Raw genomic sequence first — 15,922 nt, 5'->3', positions numbered from 1 at the left:
CATTCCCAGCCTCTTTCTCTCTTCCTTCCACCCTTCCTTCTTTCTTCTTTGTTTATTTTTAAATACATTTTATTTATTTGCAAGCAGAGAGAGATAGACAAAAGACAGAAGAATAGGTGCACCAGGGCTTCTAGCCACTGCAAAGGGACTCCAGCTGCATGTGCCACTTTGTGCATCTGACCTTATGTAGGTACTGGGGAATTGAACCGGGGTCCTGTGGTTTACAGGCAAGTGCCTTAACCACTAAGCAATCTCTTCAGCCCTTTTTCTTGTTTTTGAAGCAGGGTTTTATGCATGTAACCCAAGCAGATCTTGAACCCCTGATTCTCCTACCTCAGCCCCCACCACCACCACCAAGTGCTGGGAGTAAATGCATGCACCACTGTGTCTGGTGTTCTTTCTTTTGTTTTCTTTCTTTTTGAAGCAGGGTTTCATGCATGTAGCCCAGGCTTATCTTGAACCTCTGATTCTCCTACCTCAGCCTCACAAGTGCTGGGATACAAGGCATACAGCACTGCACCTGACTTTGCCTCCCTCCCTCCCTTCCTTCTTTCCATCCTTCCTTCCTTCCTTTCTTTCAATCAGAGTCTCACGTATGTCACCCAGGCTGATCTTGAACTCCTGATTCTCCTACCTCTGCCTCCTGAGTGCTGGGATTACAGGCATGAGTTATTGCAGACAGCTGTGTGGTTTTACAACAGAAAATATATACTCCACTCGTTCAAGGTTTCTCCTTTTAAAATTCTGAGGAGATTGCTAACAGGTAAAAATATTGGAAAATAGTTCTGTCACACAAGACAGACTATATTAGGCCTACTTAGTTTCATTAACTTTATTGAGATATATAATACACATACCAAACAAACCATACAACTCAATGAGGGTTTTTTCTTTTTAGTATCATCACAAAAGTTATAGAATCACCATCATAATACTTCTCTCTAAACAGAAGAGCAGAAATTATTAAAGACACAGTTGAAGGAATTCCCTGGCATGGGGAAACTACCTACAAACATGGCGAGTCCCTTGAAACCAGCACGACTGTGCTCATGTGCCTGGGCCTTGGACAGAGTGGTGTAATGGGTATGGGTGCCAAGTTATGAGTTCCCATTTTGTCTAGTGACCTTGAACCTTGAGTAACTGGCAACCATGCTTCACCTCTTTCTAGTTATGACCGCTGCCTGTCCATCCTGCTCATGGGGATGCTCACAGCGGACTGTGCCCTGGCAACCATCTCTATTCCACCTCCTAGACTGGACGGGAATTCAACCCAGGCTCTGGATTAAAGGTCCTCTGGACTGGCTCTGCCACGTGCTCTCAGATACTGCAAGAACCCAAGAGGTGTTCAGTGACTATCTGTGAATTATGACCCACTAGAGTTCCCATCAATACTGTATATGCAAAATTAAAGGAGCTCGTGAAGTATTTAATTGCATTCATCATTTATCAGTTAAAAACAGTTCTCCAAGGACCAAGGCACTTGAGAACCCCAAGTTATTCCTAAGGCTCCTTTATCAGCTATCATGCTATTATATGAACATGAATTTATTCACAGAATTTTAGTTTAGGAGCCCATACAGCAACATCAAAGACACATCTCCAAAGACCTACAGAATCACGACACAGATGATCCGAAGAGGAGTTTTGAATTGTTTTGCATTTTGGAGCAATCTCACTTTGGACTTTTGGATTACACCAGTGGGTTTTACCAGGCCCCAGCACAGGAGACAAAATGTAGAAATCCGAATCACAGTTTACTGCCAGGTGGCCCTGCCAAGCTCTGCCAATCCTTCAGAGGTGGGTTTCCGTGCGCAGCCAGCTTCTTCAGGTAGTCACTGGGCTCCAGTTGAGGGACATCAGGGTTCTGCATGTAATACTTCCGCAACTTCTCCAGAACCACAGGCAAGCCAACCGTGGCGGCATAGAACATGGGCCCGCCCCTGTACCTCGGCCACCCATAGCCAGACAAGTAGATGATATCAATTTGCTCTGGGCTGGCCGCCATCCCTTCTCCCAGGATACGAAATCCCTCGTTGATAAGGGAATACAGGCAGCGCTCGAGGATCTCCTCCTGGCTGATGGAACGGGGCTCAAGATGGTGGGTTTCTCTGTACTGCGACAGGAACTCGGAAAGCCAGGGGTCAGGTCTGTGAACCCTACCCAACGGCTTGTCATACTGATACCAACCCTTACCTGTCTTCTGGCCAAATCGCCCTGATTCACAGAGCATATCCGCAAGCGGGCAGTACCTCACATTGCCCCGCTTTCGGGCAGGAGTTCCTGGTGGCAATGCAGGGCCAGCAAGGCCCTGACCCTGGCGAACCTTCCAACCCACATCCAAACCTGCAAGGTCAGATGTTCTAAAGGGTCCCATTTTAAAGCCAAACTCTTCCAGCACCCCATCTATGTCCTCTGGCTTGCTGCCTTCCTCTAATAAGAAATGTGACTGGTTGTAATAAGGCCTCAGCATTCGATTGCCAACAAATCCATAACAGTTGCCTACAACTACTGCGATCTTCTGAATCTTTTTGGATAAGTTCATGACGGTGGCAATGGTCGTGGGGGAAGAGTGGCGGCTGGGAATGACCTCCAACAACTTCATGACATGAGCTGGTGAGAAGAAGTGGGTGCCAATGACCAAGTGAGGACGATCAGTGGCAGCAGCGATCGCATCCACGTCTAGGGCTGACGTGTTGGTGCACAGAAGAGCTTCCGGTCTGCACACAGATGACAGGTCAGCAAAGACCTGCTTCTTCAGGTTCATGTCCTCAAACACTGCTTCCACCACTAAGTCCACGCTGGACAGCTCCTTCAGCGACGAGGAGAACGTGAGTGTTGGTTTTGTCCACGCTCGCCCACTCTGCTGCATTTTGGAGGCCTCCCTTTCCAACATGGATGTTACTGCTTTCTTGGCAATTTCCAGCTGCTTTGGGTCTGACTCTACAGCAACTACTGGGATCCCAGCCTTTGCAAAACACACGGAAATGCCTCGGCCCATGGTGCCCAAGCCTACAGATTGAGAAAGAGAAGAGAGGTAGGAAAATCGCTGTGAGTTTGAGGCCAGCCTGAGAATACAGAATGAATTCCAGGTCAGCCTGGGCTCGAGTGAGATCCTACGTCGAAAAGAGAGAGAGAGAAAAGAGAAAGAATAATTCCATAGTGTTTAAAATCAGTCCCTGGTAGAAGGCATTCATGGCAAAGTAGCATTTGATCTCTCTCTCAAATAAATAAATAGAAATAAAATATTTTTTTCAAAAGACTGCTTCAGGAATGGGATGGTGCTTTGCATTAGAGTGTGTACTTACTATGTGTCAAGTAGCATCAAAAATCAGACAAAAGGCCTGGAGAGATGGCTTAGAGGTTAAGGCGCTTGCTTGCAAAGCCAAAGGACTTTGGCTTGATTCCCCAGGACCCAGGTAAGCCAGATACACAAGGTCAAGCATGCATCTGGAGTTTGTTTGCAGTGGCTAGAGACCCTAACAAGCCCATTCTCTCTCTCCCTCTCTCTCTCTGCCTCCTTCCCTCTCTCAAATAAATAAATAAGACAAAAATATTGAAGGGAATGATTTCTCTATATAGGTTTATGCACTGTTAATGCTTTAGAGGAAATAAAAATCAGGAGAACACACACACAATTTATTTAAACTACTAAATAAGTTAAATAATATTTCAGGGTATATAATCTATATACAAAATAAAATATTTCTCTATATACCATCAATGAACATCCTGTATATGTTAAGAAAAAATAACTATAATAGTATCAAAAAGAAAAAGACAGGAATAAATTTAACAAAGACAGATGTGTGCACTAAAATCAACAGAACACTGTTGAAAAACTTCAAGAAGAGTCAGGGTATGCTTGTGTTCTGAGTGCTTAGGGTCCTGGGTTTGATTGTTCCCAGTGATAAGAAAGAAAGAAACAAAGGAAGAAGGGAGGTAGGGAGGGAGGGAGATAAAACCCTAAATAAATTAAAAGACATAAATCTTCATGTACCAGAAAATTTAATATTTGTAAGAAAGTGACATCACCCAAATTGATCTGCAGAGCCAACGCAAGCTCTGTAGTATCTCAGCTGTTTGTGTTTTGTGTACATTAACAGCAAATTCTAAAAATTCATATAGAAATGCAGGAAACCCAGAAGATTCATAGCAATACTGAGGAAGAACAACAAAATTGGAGAAGTAATTCTTCCCAGTGTCAAATCTTATGACCAAATTGCAGTATTCATAAGTGTGGTACTGGCATAAAGATCAATAGAATAGATTTGAAGTCAGAAATAAGCTATACACTTATGACCAGCTGACTCTGGACAAGGATGCCACTGCTGACATGGTCAGCATCCCTAAGACATCCGCTGGTGTGCTTACCGAGAACGCCAACTGAGGAGATGGGTCGTGTCGGCGCCGTTTGCCAAGATGCCACAGAGGGAGGTGACTGCTTTTGCACACTCCTCTCAGCAAAGAAAGCATACTGCAGGGCTCTGGCCTGCCCTGACTTCTGAAGGTAGAAAAACAGCTCCTCCTCCTCCTTGATGCCCAGTTCATAGGGAAGCTTCACAGAGGCTTGAATAGCTCGGACACAGGTCTCTGGAGCGAGGAAGCCTGGGTACTGCTTTCGCACCTTGGCGAAGGCTTCACTGAAAATGCTGTCCATGTTGGGCAAGCTCGGAACTGACTTGTTCAAGAGTCGGCGGGGCTCTAGGGGTTTATCTGGAAGGAATTATGAAAGATCAGAGCTTTGCAAGTGTCATGTTAAGGGAATAGGATTTAAAAAATAACAACAATAATAAAGGGTTCAAATTACTAAATTAAATACTATTCATCAAGATTTTAAATTGTCAACTATTTATTGGTTTGTAAAGGTCGGGTCTCTCTTCATCCCAAGCTGACCTGGAATGCACTCAGTAGTCTCAGGCTGGTCTCGAATTCATTGCAGTTCTCCTCCACAGACAATGAGCTGCAGAAGCACATGCCACCTTGTGCTTTATATAGGTACTAGGGAATAGAACTCAGATCCTTAGGCTTCACAAGCAAGTGCCTTAATAGCTGAGCCACCTCACCAGTCCCTCAACGAGACTTTTTTGTTTTGTTTTTGTTTTTGTTTTTCAAGGCAGGGTCTCACTTTACCTCAGGCTGACCTGGAATTCACTATGTAGTTTCAGGGTGGCCTTGAACTCATGGCAATCCTTCTACCTCTGACTCCTGAGTGCTGGGATTAAAGGCGAGCACCACCATGCCTGGATCCTCATCAAGATTTTTTTTTTAATATTTTATTTTATTTTATTTATTTATTTGAGAGAGACAGACACAGAGAGAAAGACAGGTAGAGGAAGAGAGAGAGAATGGGTGCGCCAGGGCTTCCAGCCACTGCAAACGAACTCCAGACGCTTGCACCCCCTTGTGCATCTGGCTAACGTGGGACCTGGGGAACCGAGCCTCGAACCGGGGTCCTTAGGCTTCACAGGCAAGTGCTTAACCGCTAAGCCATCTCTCCAGCCCTACACACAGTATTTTAAGAGAAAACAAAAATTGAAAGAAAAAATAGGAAAGGCAGGCTAATAACATGCAGGTATAATTTTAATCAGCATATTCTGTTACCTGGGGACTTCTCAGACCTTTCTGAGTGGGTGGGATCTCCAGGGATTTAGGAATGGCACTGCTGCAGACCAGCCAGCCTAGGACCAGATGTTATGAGCATGTAAGGACCAGCATATGGTCCAGGGACAGTTTAGATAAATAAGTTTTTTTTTCTTTGTGTGTGAGAGTAAAAATGCAAAGTTAAACTTTGTAAGCAAAAACTAAGAGTAAGCTGAGTACAATGACATAGTAAGAGATTAGCAGAAGGTGTGTGTGGAACCCTAGATAAGTAGTGGAAAATATAAAAACCCCAGCTGCTCAGCAGCCGTTGTCCCAGTCCTCCCGACACTATGACTGACTGAACGGCTGCTCAGCAGTCCGGACTGAGACCTCCACGAGATGCATCACCGATCCGAATTCATCTGCCCGACACGCTGTCCGAACGACCGAGACTCGCCTTGAAACACCGCGAACCGAGAGAAAAGTCGGAGCACTGACCCACGCCACCAGGTTGTAAAGCGTCAGAAATCTCGCAGACCGAGTCTCGCGTTGCGACCGAGTCTCGCGATACTGCGTCCCAAGTCTCGCGATATCAGGTTGTATACATGTTAGACTCGTTAGAAATATTCTTGTGTTAGTAGTGATGAATATAGTTTGGTTATATATTATATTAGCTATAATATTAGTTGTGATAGTTTGGACTTGCTTGTGTGTGACTTTCATCCCAGTAAACTCCTTTGCGAGTACACCAGTGTCTGAGTATTATTGACCTTCGTGGGCGGAATCCTCTCAACCAATCATCTTTGAGAGTGCTCGCGACACCAGATCAAGCAGATCTCCAGACAGTGTGATCAGGGCACAGGTACAGCCAGGCTCTCCTTACTCCCTCTCTTGCCATGGCATTAACCCAAGGATGCCATATATATATATATACACATACACACACATATATATACATACACATATATATATACATACATATATATACATACATTATACATATGTAAATCATATATATAGTATATACTTATATATACTATATATATTCACAGAGAGTGAGAGAGACAGAGAGAGGAGAGAGAGAGAATTGGCACACCAGGGCCTCAGCCACTGCAACCAAACTCCAGACACTTGCTCCACCTAGTGGGCATATGTGATCTTGCACTCACCTCACCTTTGTGTATCTGGCTAACATGGGATCTGGAGAGTAGAACATGGGTCCTTAGGCTTGGCAGGCAAGCACCTGAACCACTAAGCTATTTCTCCAGCCCTCCTTTTTATACTTTTAAGACAGGATCTCTAGCACAGACTGGTCTTAATTCCTCATGCATCCATGGATGGCTTGAAATTCTCTTTCCACCTCCTGAATGGATGACAGTGGGATTAGAGGCATGCCTCACTACACCTGGTTTATGCGGTGCTGGGGGTGAAACCCAGGGCTTTGTGCACAAGTCAAGCACTCTGCCAAATGATCTACATCCTCAATCATTACAACTGACTTTTATCCTTGGCCTGATGACATCAACTTTGTCTTAATGCTGTGTAATGTTCCTAGGAAGAATTATACACATGGTTTGACAACATAGGTGAGTCACGCTTCTGAAGGGTGATTATTTAATAATTGCGAATGGTGATTACTCCCCCTGCTCCCTTCTGCTAATATGACAGGAAAAGAATTTGTCAGTCTGGCTAAAGAGACTCGACATATAGCTTATAAAAATACTTCCTCAACTACAAAGGGCTTTCTCTTTCCTGGCCCTGACCCTGCTGGGGGTTCTACAAAGGACTGACAAGAACAACTATCCACTCACAGGCTTCCTGGAGGCCACCCACAGACAGGCAGCACATTAAGCGAAGCTCCACTTCGATTTCACTCAGGCATGTGAGACAGGTCACTCTGCTCTTTGGAAATATGGCTGTACTGATGTTCACAGAAAGTAAAAATAAATCACAAAGAGCAAATGATAAGATGAAGAAAAAGACCAAAAAAAGCACTAAGACTTCTTAAAAGCCACAAAATCCAAATGAATAGTGACAAAGGCTTTGCACAAAATTAGAATGGTCAAAAAATGGCTAACACAGCCCAGACATCCAGGCCAAAAGGCCGGGGTTCTCTGCAGAGACAGAAAGAGCAGAGGCAGCGTGATGGTGAATGCATTACCCCAGCACTGCGGAGACAAAGGCAGGAAAACTGTGCGTTTGAGAGCAGCTTGGGCTACAAAGTAAGACACTGTCTCAAAAACAAAACCCAAGACACATAAGTGAACAGATAAAAACACCAGAGCATCAGCTCCTGAGTTCTGGTTCCAAGATGCCCACCCCTATAGGAATGGAGGGGATAAGCCTGCAGGCTCTTTGTGTGTAAAAACATTCAGCCTCAAGCTAGAAACATGTGCATGGGAATGAGGAGTGAGTTCTTAGTTCTAAAGCTATCAGGCTGCTAGTTAGACACAGGCAAGAGGGGAAAAAATGGCATTTTCAAGACATTCCCCTCCCCAATAGAGGCGAAGCAATTTAGTATGGTCAAGGAATTCTGAATCACTGTTCTCACACTCTCTCTCCCTCCCTCTCAATCTCTCTCTCTCTCTCTCTCTCTCTCTCTCTCTCTCTCTCTCAGGTAGGATCTCATTTTAGCAAGGCTAACCTGGAAGTCATTCTATAGACCTAGGCTGGCCTTAAACTCACATAAACTGCCCTACCTTTGCCTCCTGAGTGCTAAGATTAAAGGCATGCACCCCCCAACACTCCGCCAGTGCTGTTATATCTCTCATACTTGAGTAACCTGAAAAGTTTCTTATCTTAGGAAAATGAAGATGTATAAAGCTAGCTTCCTCAGTCAAATCTCTAGCATGCAGCATTAATTGTGAGATTAATCTCTCTCTTTGCTTGCAAATAAATTATAAAAATACATATTCAAGTAAATGAATATGTATTTACTATTAATGATGTGTTAGATTTTTGTGGAATTCGACCATCAAGCCAATACATCCATTTTATTTTACTAGATGACTACATACTAATAGCTATACATTAAAAAAAAGAAAAAAGAAGAAAGAGACCTCATCACTGAAGTAGACCTAAAACAAACCCAACATGGCTCAGGGAAATTTCTGGAAGAGGGGGCGGAAAGATCGTTAGAGCCACAAGTTGGGTCATTATGCACAAAGACACTGCAATGCATGATCCACATTCCCCAATGAGGGGGTCCCTGAGGGGTGGGGAGAGGACAGGGAGGAGGCTAATGATGGTACCAACATGACTGTATACACACTGTGTACATAACTAATAAAGAAAATTTTAAGAAAAAAGAGCAGGAAACACAAAAACAAAAAGTGCAAGTCCTCAAATGAAAATGAAAAGAAGAAAAATTAAGGATACCTCGGGCTGGAGAGATGGTTCAGTGGACAGTGGATAGATGTGCCTCTTGAGCCCTGTTTTCTGTTAGGTGAATTTAATGACTTGAATAGTAGGAAGAAAAAATCAATATAATTTTTAAAAGTCGAGTCTCCTTTTCCCCAATAGACCATTAATCACCCAAATAAAGTCTCAGTTTAAAATCTGTTACAAAGGGGAAGGGAAGAATCTGTTCTGTGTCCTGACACTGTTTTCCTTATGTAAATATGTATATGAATAGAAAGTTTTGTAAAATTTCCTGTTTTCTTCTACTGTATGTACGCATTTTCCCAAATTCTAATATTTTCTCCCAAAATGTAAGTTGTAACAGCTGAATGGAGTTGCTTCACTGAGTTCTATCATCTTTTAATTAACCAATCCCCTAAAATTAGATAGTTGAATTTTTCCAATATTTTTCTAGGGATAATTACTATGTTCCAATCTTTGCGTTTTGCAGATTATTTTTCTACAGTAAATTACTAAGAATAGAAACACCAAGTCCAAAAATATGAATCCTTTTAAATCTCAGCATTCGATTGCTCAAGTGTATTCTAAATAGAAATCTGATCAGTGGAGTGAGAGCTTATTTAAATTCAAATTCCTCAACTTACTTTTTTCTATGTTTTCCCATTTACTTGATAAAACTTACTATTAAATTGTGAATACTTTTTTTATTATTCAACTTTATAACATATTTCAGAATTAAGCATACACTTATTTTACAAGCCAGAAGTACCACACTCAGGTATTGACTCAAGAGAAAGGAAAATGGGGCTGGAGGGATGGCTTAGCAGTTAAGGTGCTTGCCTGCAAAGCCAAAGGACCCTGGTTCAATTCTCCAGATCCCACATAAGCCAGATGCACATGATGGCATATGGATCTGGAGTTTGTTGGCAGTGGCTACAGGCCTTGATGTGTCCATTCTACCTCTGTCTATAATAAATAAAAAATAAAATATTTTCTAAAAAAGAGAAAGGAAAATGTATGTCTACAAAGACCTGGGGCCCAAAGTGGAAACAATGTTAATTGTCTACTAATTCATAAGAAAACTATGCTTCACTTATACTATGGGACATATTTCAGTAATGAAAAGTAGCTAAAAATTAATACAGATCACAACACAGATGAATTTCAAAAACATTATGCCATGTGAAAGAAGCTAGATACAAGAATACATTATATTATGCAATTACATGTCTATGAAATCTAAAATTCTAAAATATAAAACTGTAGTGACAGAAAGTGGTCAGTGATTACCTATGGTCAAATGAAAGGGAACACACACTCGGGTAAAGAAAAGTATCTGTCACTATATTGTGGAAGTGGTCACACAACATTTGCCAAGCTTGACACTTAAAATGACTGAATTTTATGGTGCACACGTTATACTTCAGTGAAGCCAAGGGGACATTCTGAACTATTTTGGATCTGGACTACTATTTTAAATGGAGAGTCATAAATAAAACCAATTAGAATTGATCTATAAGATAAAGAAATACATAAAATTGAAAAATGCAAACAAAGCCAAAAATTTAGAAATACTTGGAGGAACTAATCATCCTACACTAGAAAGAAAATTAAACAAGGACTACTGATATAACTCCATGATGGGTCACTTATCAGACATGTTGTAGACAGAGCTGAATTTCCAGACCTCTCTCTCCATCAAAATCACAACAAACTCAAAAACATTTAGTAACTCTGGGTAAAAAAAAATTTTTCATTTGTACTTATTTCCCTACAAGTTTTGTGTATATTCATTGGTATTCTATGTAGCCATACCTATAAAATATTTGTACCATTTTTTATTCTTTTTGGAAATGAGGATCAAACCCAGAGTTTACTGAGGGTACACACTAGCTCTATCACAGAGGTAGCTCCTCGGCACAATAAATTTACATCTTAAACATTTACTGTACATAGCTCCATTTGTTCCTCATGATTAAAATTTAAAATAGTTATACATAACTGTGCAAAGCCAGAATTATAGGTTACTTATCAGTTTAAAGCACATGATGACTCAGAATTGGAGTGCCACCAAGTGGACAAATAAGGTAATGTTGCTGAGACTGAGCATCATTTTGTTTTATAAATTTAATTTTGTTAATTTAGTGGGGTTTTTATATTATTTTATTTATTTGTTCATTTATTAGAGAGAGATGGGCCACTGCAAACGAACTCTGCAAGCATGCATTCCATTGCGCATCTGGCTTACATGGGTACTGGGGAACCGAACCTTAACCACTAAACTCTCTCTCCAGTCCAAATTCAGTGTTTAGAATTAACTTTAAAAGTTGAAATGAAACGAAACCGCCAAACCAGAACATATTGTAATTGCATATTTTTCTTGAAGTCTCTCAACTCTCAAAGCAGAATCTTGGGGAATCCGGGGCCTTCACAGACTGAAGCCAGAGCTATGACTGACAGGCCCGGGCATTTTTTGAACCCTGATTCAAAAGACGGCCTGGGCGCCGCCCCCGCAGCACTGCAGACAGCCTGTGCGGCCCTGACGCAAGCACGAGACAAGCAGCCTTTCGGGAAGCGTGTTGACAGGGAAGCAGCCCCGCGGGACAGGACAGCAGGGAAGATGCTCCCGTGATGCAAGACTTGCTGACGCTCGCCAGGAGTCAAGACATCCCTCCCCCCACCCCCGCCACGCCCTTTGCGGCGCAAGTGCTACTTTTACCTTGGACCAACCCGCAGAAAGAAAGCTGACTTCATAAAGCACTTGGGCCGAGGGCTGGGAAGATGGCCCAGCAGTTAAAGATGCTGGCTTGCAAAGCCTGTTGGCCTCTGGCTGTGGGGTTCAATTCCCCCAAGCCATCCAAATAAGGCAAATGCAAAAAGTGGCACGAGCATCCTGTGTTCTCTTGAGGTGGCCAGAGGCCCTGACACCGCCTAGCTCTCCTGCTATATACTCATGCAAACACGTGAAAATAAATAAAATTAAAGTGTTTGGTCTCCGCCAGGGTCAATGAAACAAAGACCTTTTCAAAAGAATGCTTATATATATATATATAAATAATTTGGTCTTTTGAAGTAGGGTCTCGATGTAGCCCAGGCTGACCTGGAATTCACTATGGAGTCTCAGGGTGCCCTCAAACACAGCAATCCTCCCACCTCTGCCTCCCGAGTGCTGGGATTAAAGGTGTGAGCCACCACGCCCGGCTCTCTGGCAATATTTAGCCTCCTCTTCTTGCTCATTTAGAGCATATAACCTCTATGGAGACTTTGAGAGGTGCAGCTTTAAGTCAAGCAAACCAGTGAACTATAAGTAAGCTTCAAAACAAACTCTTAAAGGAACAACCTGAGTCTGAAAGGCCAGATAGGATATGACTCGACTGCTCTGGACAGAAACTCCAGGGCCACAGCTTTTCTGCAGGGAGATGCGGAGTCTGTCTTCTACGTGGGTCAAGGACAGGTTTGCTCTTCTGTCTGTTTCAACTTCAATTCCATTTCTCAACTAGCAAACCATGCCTAGGCCAAGAAGTTCAAAAGGTATAGAATGGTAAAGAGGACATTAGAAAGTAGCCATTTGGGGCTGGAGAGATGGCTTAGCGGTTAAGTGCTTGCCTGTGAAGCCTAAGAACTCCGGTTCGAGGCTCAGTTCCCCAGGTCCCACGTTAGCCAGATGCACAAGGGGGTGCACGCGTCTGGAGTTCGTTTGCAGAGGCTGGAAGCCCTGGCGCGCCCATTCTCTCTCTCTCTCCCTCTATCTGTCTTTCTCTCTGTGTCTGTCACTCTCAAATAAATAAATAAATAAAATTTTTTTAAAAAATTAATAAAAAAAAGAAAGTAGCCATTTTGTTTCCTGTGAATCCTTACTGAAACATCTTATGTATAGACAACAGTTACACTTGCCCCTTCTACCCTATCCTCAATGATGTTTTTGGTTATTTGGTTACAACACTGGCAAAACACCATGTAAAATTACTCTCCTTTGGGGCTGGGGCGATGTTTCAGTGATTAAGTGCTTGCTGCTTAGGCATGAGGGCCTCTTGGGCCAGAGACCACTGAATCTGACTCCCTAGAAGCCAAGTAAAAAAATGGGCACAGCCCTGCACACTGCAACCCCAGTCCATGGGGGATGGAGATGGGAGACTCACTACAGTTTACCGAAGGACAGCAGCTCTGGGTTGAGGGAGAGACCTCACCTTAAGGGAATGCATGGGTAAGCGATCCTGGAGAAATAAGCAGATGAGTGAGAAAAAAAGGACACTTGTTCTCCTCTGGTCTCCACATGCATGCACATTGGGTGCACATCTGCACACACATGTTCATACATCACATCACACACATAAATTATGCTCTTTCTATTAATACAATATACCATAGACTTGATGCCAGATCAATACGCCATTTTTTGTGTGTATTGTTTTGTTTTGCTTCAAGGTGGGGTCTCACTCTAGCCCAGGCTGACCTGGAATTCATGATGTAGTCTCAGGCTGGCCTTGAACTCACGATCCTCCTACCTCTGCCTCCCAAGTCTTGGGATTAAAAGTGTGCGCTACCATGCCTGGCCAGTACGTCATTTTTAAGTTGAACCAAGTTCTACCCAAGGAGGTCCCATAAGACATTTCCAAAGGTCCTTTATGCACAATAGTTCTAGTCTTATACTATTGCTATTATTATTGTTTACCTAAAATTTTCTTGACAAACTTGACCGCTTCTTCAACTGGATCTGAATTGACAACTGCATCCACAATACCAAGCTTGAGGGCTTCGCCTGCCAAAACATGTCTTCCTGCAACAAGAAGAAATAAAACAGGGCTGGAGAGATGGCTTAGCAGTTAAGGCATTTGCCTGCAAAGCCAAAGGACCTTGATTCAATTCCTCAGGACCCACATAAGCCAGATGCACAAGGTGGTGCATGCATCTGGAGTTCATTTGCAGTGGCTTGGCGGCCCTGGCACGCCCATTCTTTGTCTCTCCCCCTCTCTCTCCCTGCCTCTTTCTCTCTCAAATAAGTAAATAAGAAAAAAAAAAGTAAATTCAAAAGTAAATTTTTTAATAAAAATTTTAAAAAAAGAAATAAAAAAAAACCAAAGAACAAAACCATGTGAGTATAAAAAAAAGCGTTGCTGGGCTGGTGAGATGGCTTAGTGGTTAAAGTGTTTGCCTGCAAAGCCAAAGGATCCTGGTTCTATCCTCCAAGACCCACTTAAGCCAGATGCACAAGGGACACACATATCTGAAGTTCGTTTGCAGTGGCTGGAGACCCTGGTGTGCCCATTTTCTCTCTCTCTCTTTCTCTTTCTCTCTCTCTCCCCCTCTTTCTCTCAAATAAATAAAACATTTTTTTAAAAAAGAAAGCATTGCTCTCTCCAGTAAGGAAGGATATTTTTCCTAGATAATAACATCATTTCTAACTAAGACCACCTTGCCTGCTGTGGTGAAACGTACTGCACATGGGGACAGGAAACTTCAATTCTAGCTGTAGCTTGAATTGTTACTGTTTGAGTGACCAAAAGGAATTATGCTAAGATCCTAATTTTTCTCATTGATAATTATATATAATTATGATGACCATAGTCATTCTGAGTATGGGGTGAAAATAATATGGTCTCTCTGTTCTGTAAATACCTAAAGAGTGGAGCTGGGGAGATGGCTCAGCAGTTAAAGGCATTTGCTTGCCAAGTCTGTTGGACTGGGTCCAAGTTCCCAGTTCCCAGAGGCACAAATTGGTACATGCATTTGGAGTTCTCTGCAGAAGCAGGAGGCCCTGGTTTGCCCTTTCTCTCCCCTCCCTCTCTCTCCTTTTTTTTTTCTCTCTTCTCCCTGTCAAATAAATTAATGCTTTTAACTTTTTTGTTGTTGTTTTTCTTCAAGGTAGGATCTCACTGTAACCCAGGCTAACCTGAAATTCACTATGAAGTCTCAGGGTGGCCTCGAACTCACAGCAATCCTCCTACCTCTGCCTCCCAAGTGCTGGGATTAAAGGCACGCCCCACTAAATGTTTCCTTATTTATTTGCAAGCAGAGAGAGAGACAGACTGGACATGTCAGGGCCTCTAGCCACTACAAACGAACTCCAGATGCATGTACCTCTTTGTGCATTTGGCTTTATGTGGCTGGTGGGGAACTGAACCCAGGTCATTAGGCTTTGCAGGAAAACACGTTAACCACTTGGCCATCTCTCTAGCCCCCTGCTGTTTTTAATCTCTTGTCTTCATCATGTTAAAAACACTGACTTTCCTGAAACAGTGTTTTGGTAAAAAGCCCATCCAAGTTCACTTCTAGTTGCCAAAAGAGGCAGGTTTCTTTCTTTCTTTTTTAAAGTATTTATTTATTTACAGTGGGGGTGGGGCACACCAGGGTGTCTAGCCACTGCAAATGAACTCCAGACACATGCGCCACCTGTGCATCTGGCTTACATGGGTACTGGGGAATTGAACCTGGGTCCTTAGGCTTCATAGACAAGTGTCTTAACCACTAAGACATCTTTCCAGCCTACATTTTCTTTTTTATTTCTTCCAAAATACTCTTTTCTGGCAGATCTTAACTAAAATGGGGGGAATAGGGAGAGGATCCAACAATTAAGGCACTGGCTTACAAAGCTGGACGACCCAGGTTTGATTCCCCAGTACCCACATAAAGGCAGATGCAGAAGTGGTGCACGTATCTACTGTTACTTCGCAGAAGCAAGAGGCCCAGTGCACCTATTCTCTCTTTCTCTCATAAATAAATAAATAATTTTAAAAACACGGATACCAATTTTCTCTCTACACTCCAACATATTTTAAGTTTTATAAACCTTATGATTTAGACTCATGATAATTTCTTCCTGCACTTATGATTCATCTTCCTTTTTATTTTTCCTCTTACAGAGTAAAGTGTCTCATATTCTCTGAATTTGTATAGTATACTGGATTTTAAGCATCCTCTTATGAACTCTACATTTGATTCTCAAAACAGTTCACATTCTTGGAACTAGAGAGACAGCTCAGTG

The 15,922-nt window shown here is 42.6% G+C and overlaps 1 protein-coding gene across 2 annotated transcripts in view; it reads right to left on the bottom strand.

Moving 5' to 3' along the window:
- Nucleotides 1–817: 817 nt before the first annotated feature.
- The window catches only part of Ehhadh (enoyl-CoA hydratase and 3-hydroxyacyl CoA dehydrogenase), a 32,170-nt gene continuing 17,065 nt past the window's right edge, over nt 818–15,922 (bottom strand). For both annotated transcript variants that reach the window (XM_045151306.1, XM_045151305.1), the window contains 3 exons: nt 13,613–13,717; nt 4,372–4,713; nt 818–3,009 (listed from right to left, as the gene is read on the bottom strand). In XM_045151306.1, the coding sequence (XP_045007241.1) occupies nt 1,748–3,009; nt 4,372–4,713; nt 13,613–13,717 (1,709 nt within the window). In that variant the 3' untranslated portion in view covers nt 818–1,747. The remainder of the gene's footprint in view (nt 3,010–4,371; nt 4,714–13,612; nt 13,718–15,922) is intronic.

Source organism: Jaculus jaculus, chromosome 5 (genome assembly GCF_020740685.1).
Source record: "Jaculus jaculus isolate mJacJac1 chromosome 5, mJacJac1.mat.Y.cur, whole genome shotgun sequence".
In the NCBI taxonomy this organism is placed as follows: Eukaryota; Metazoa; Chordata; class Mammalia; order Rodentia; family Dipodidae; genus Jaculus; species Jaculus jaculus.
The sequence above is the reverse complement of the archived record's forward strand: the minus strand, read 5'-3'. Positions and strand labels throughout refer to the sequence as shown.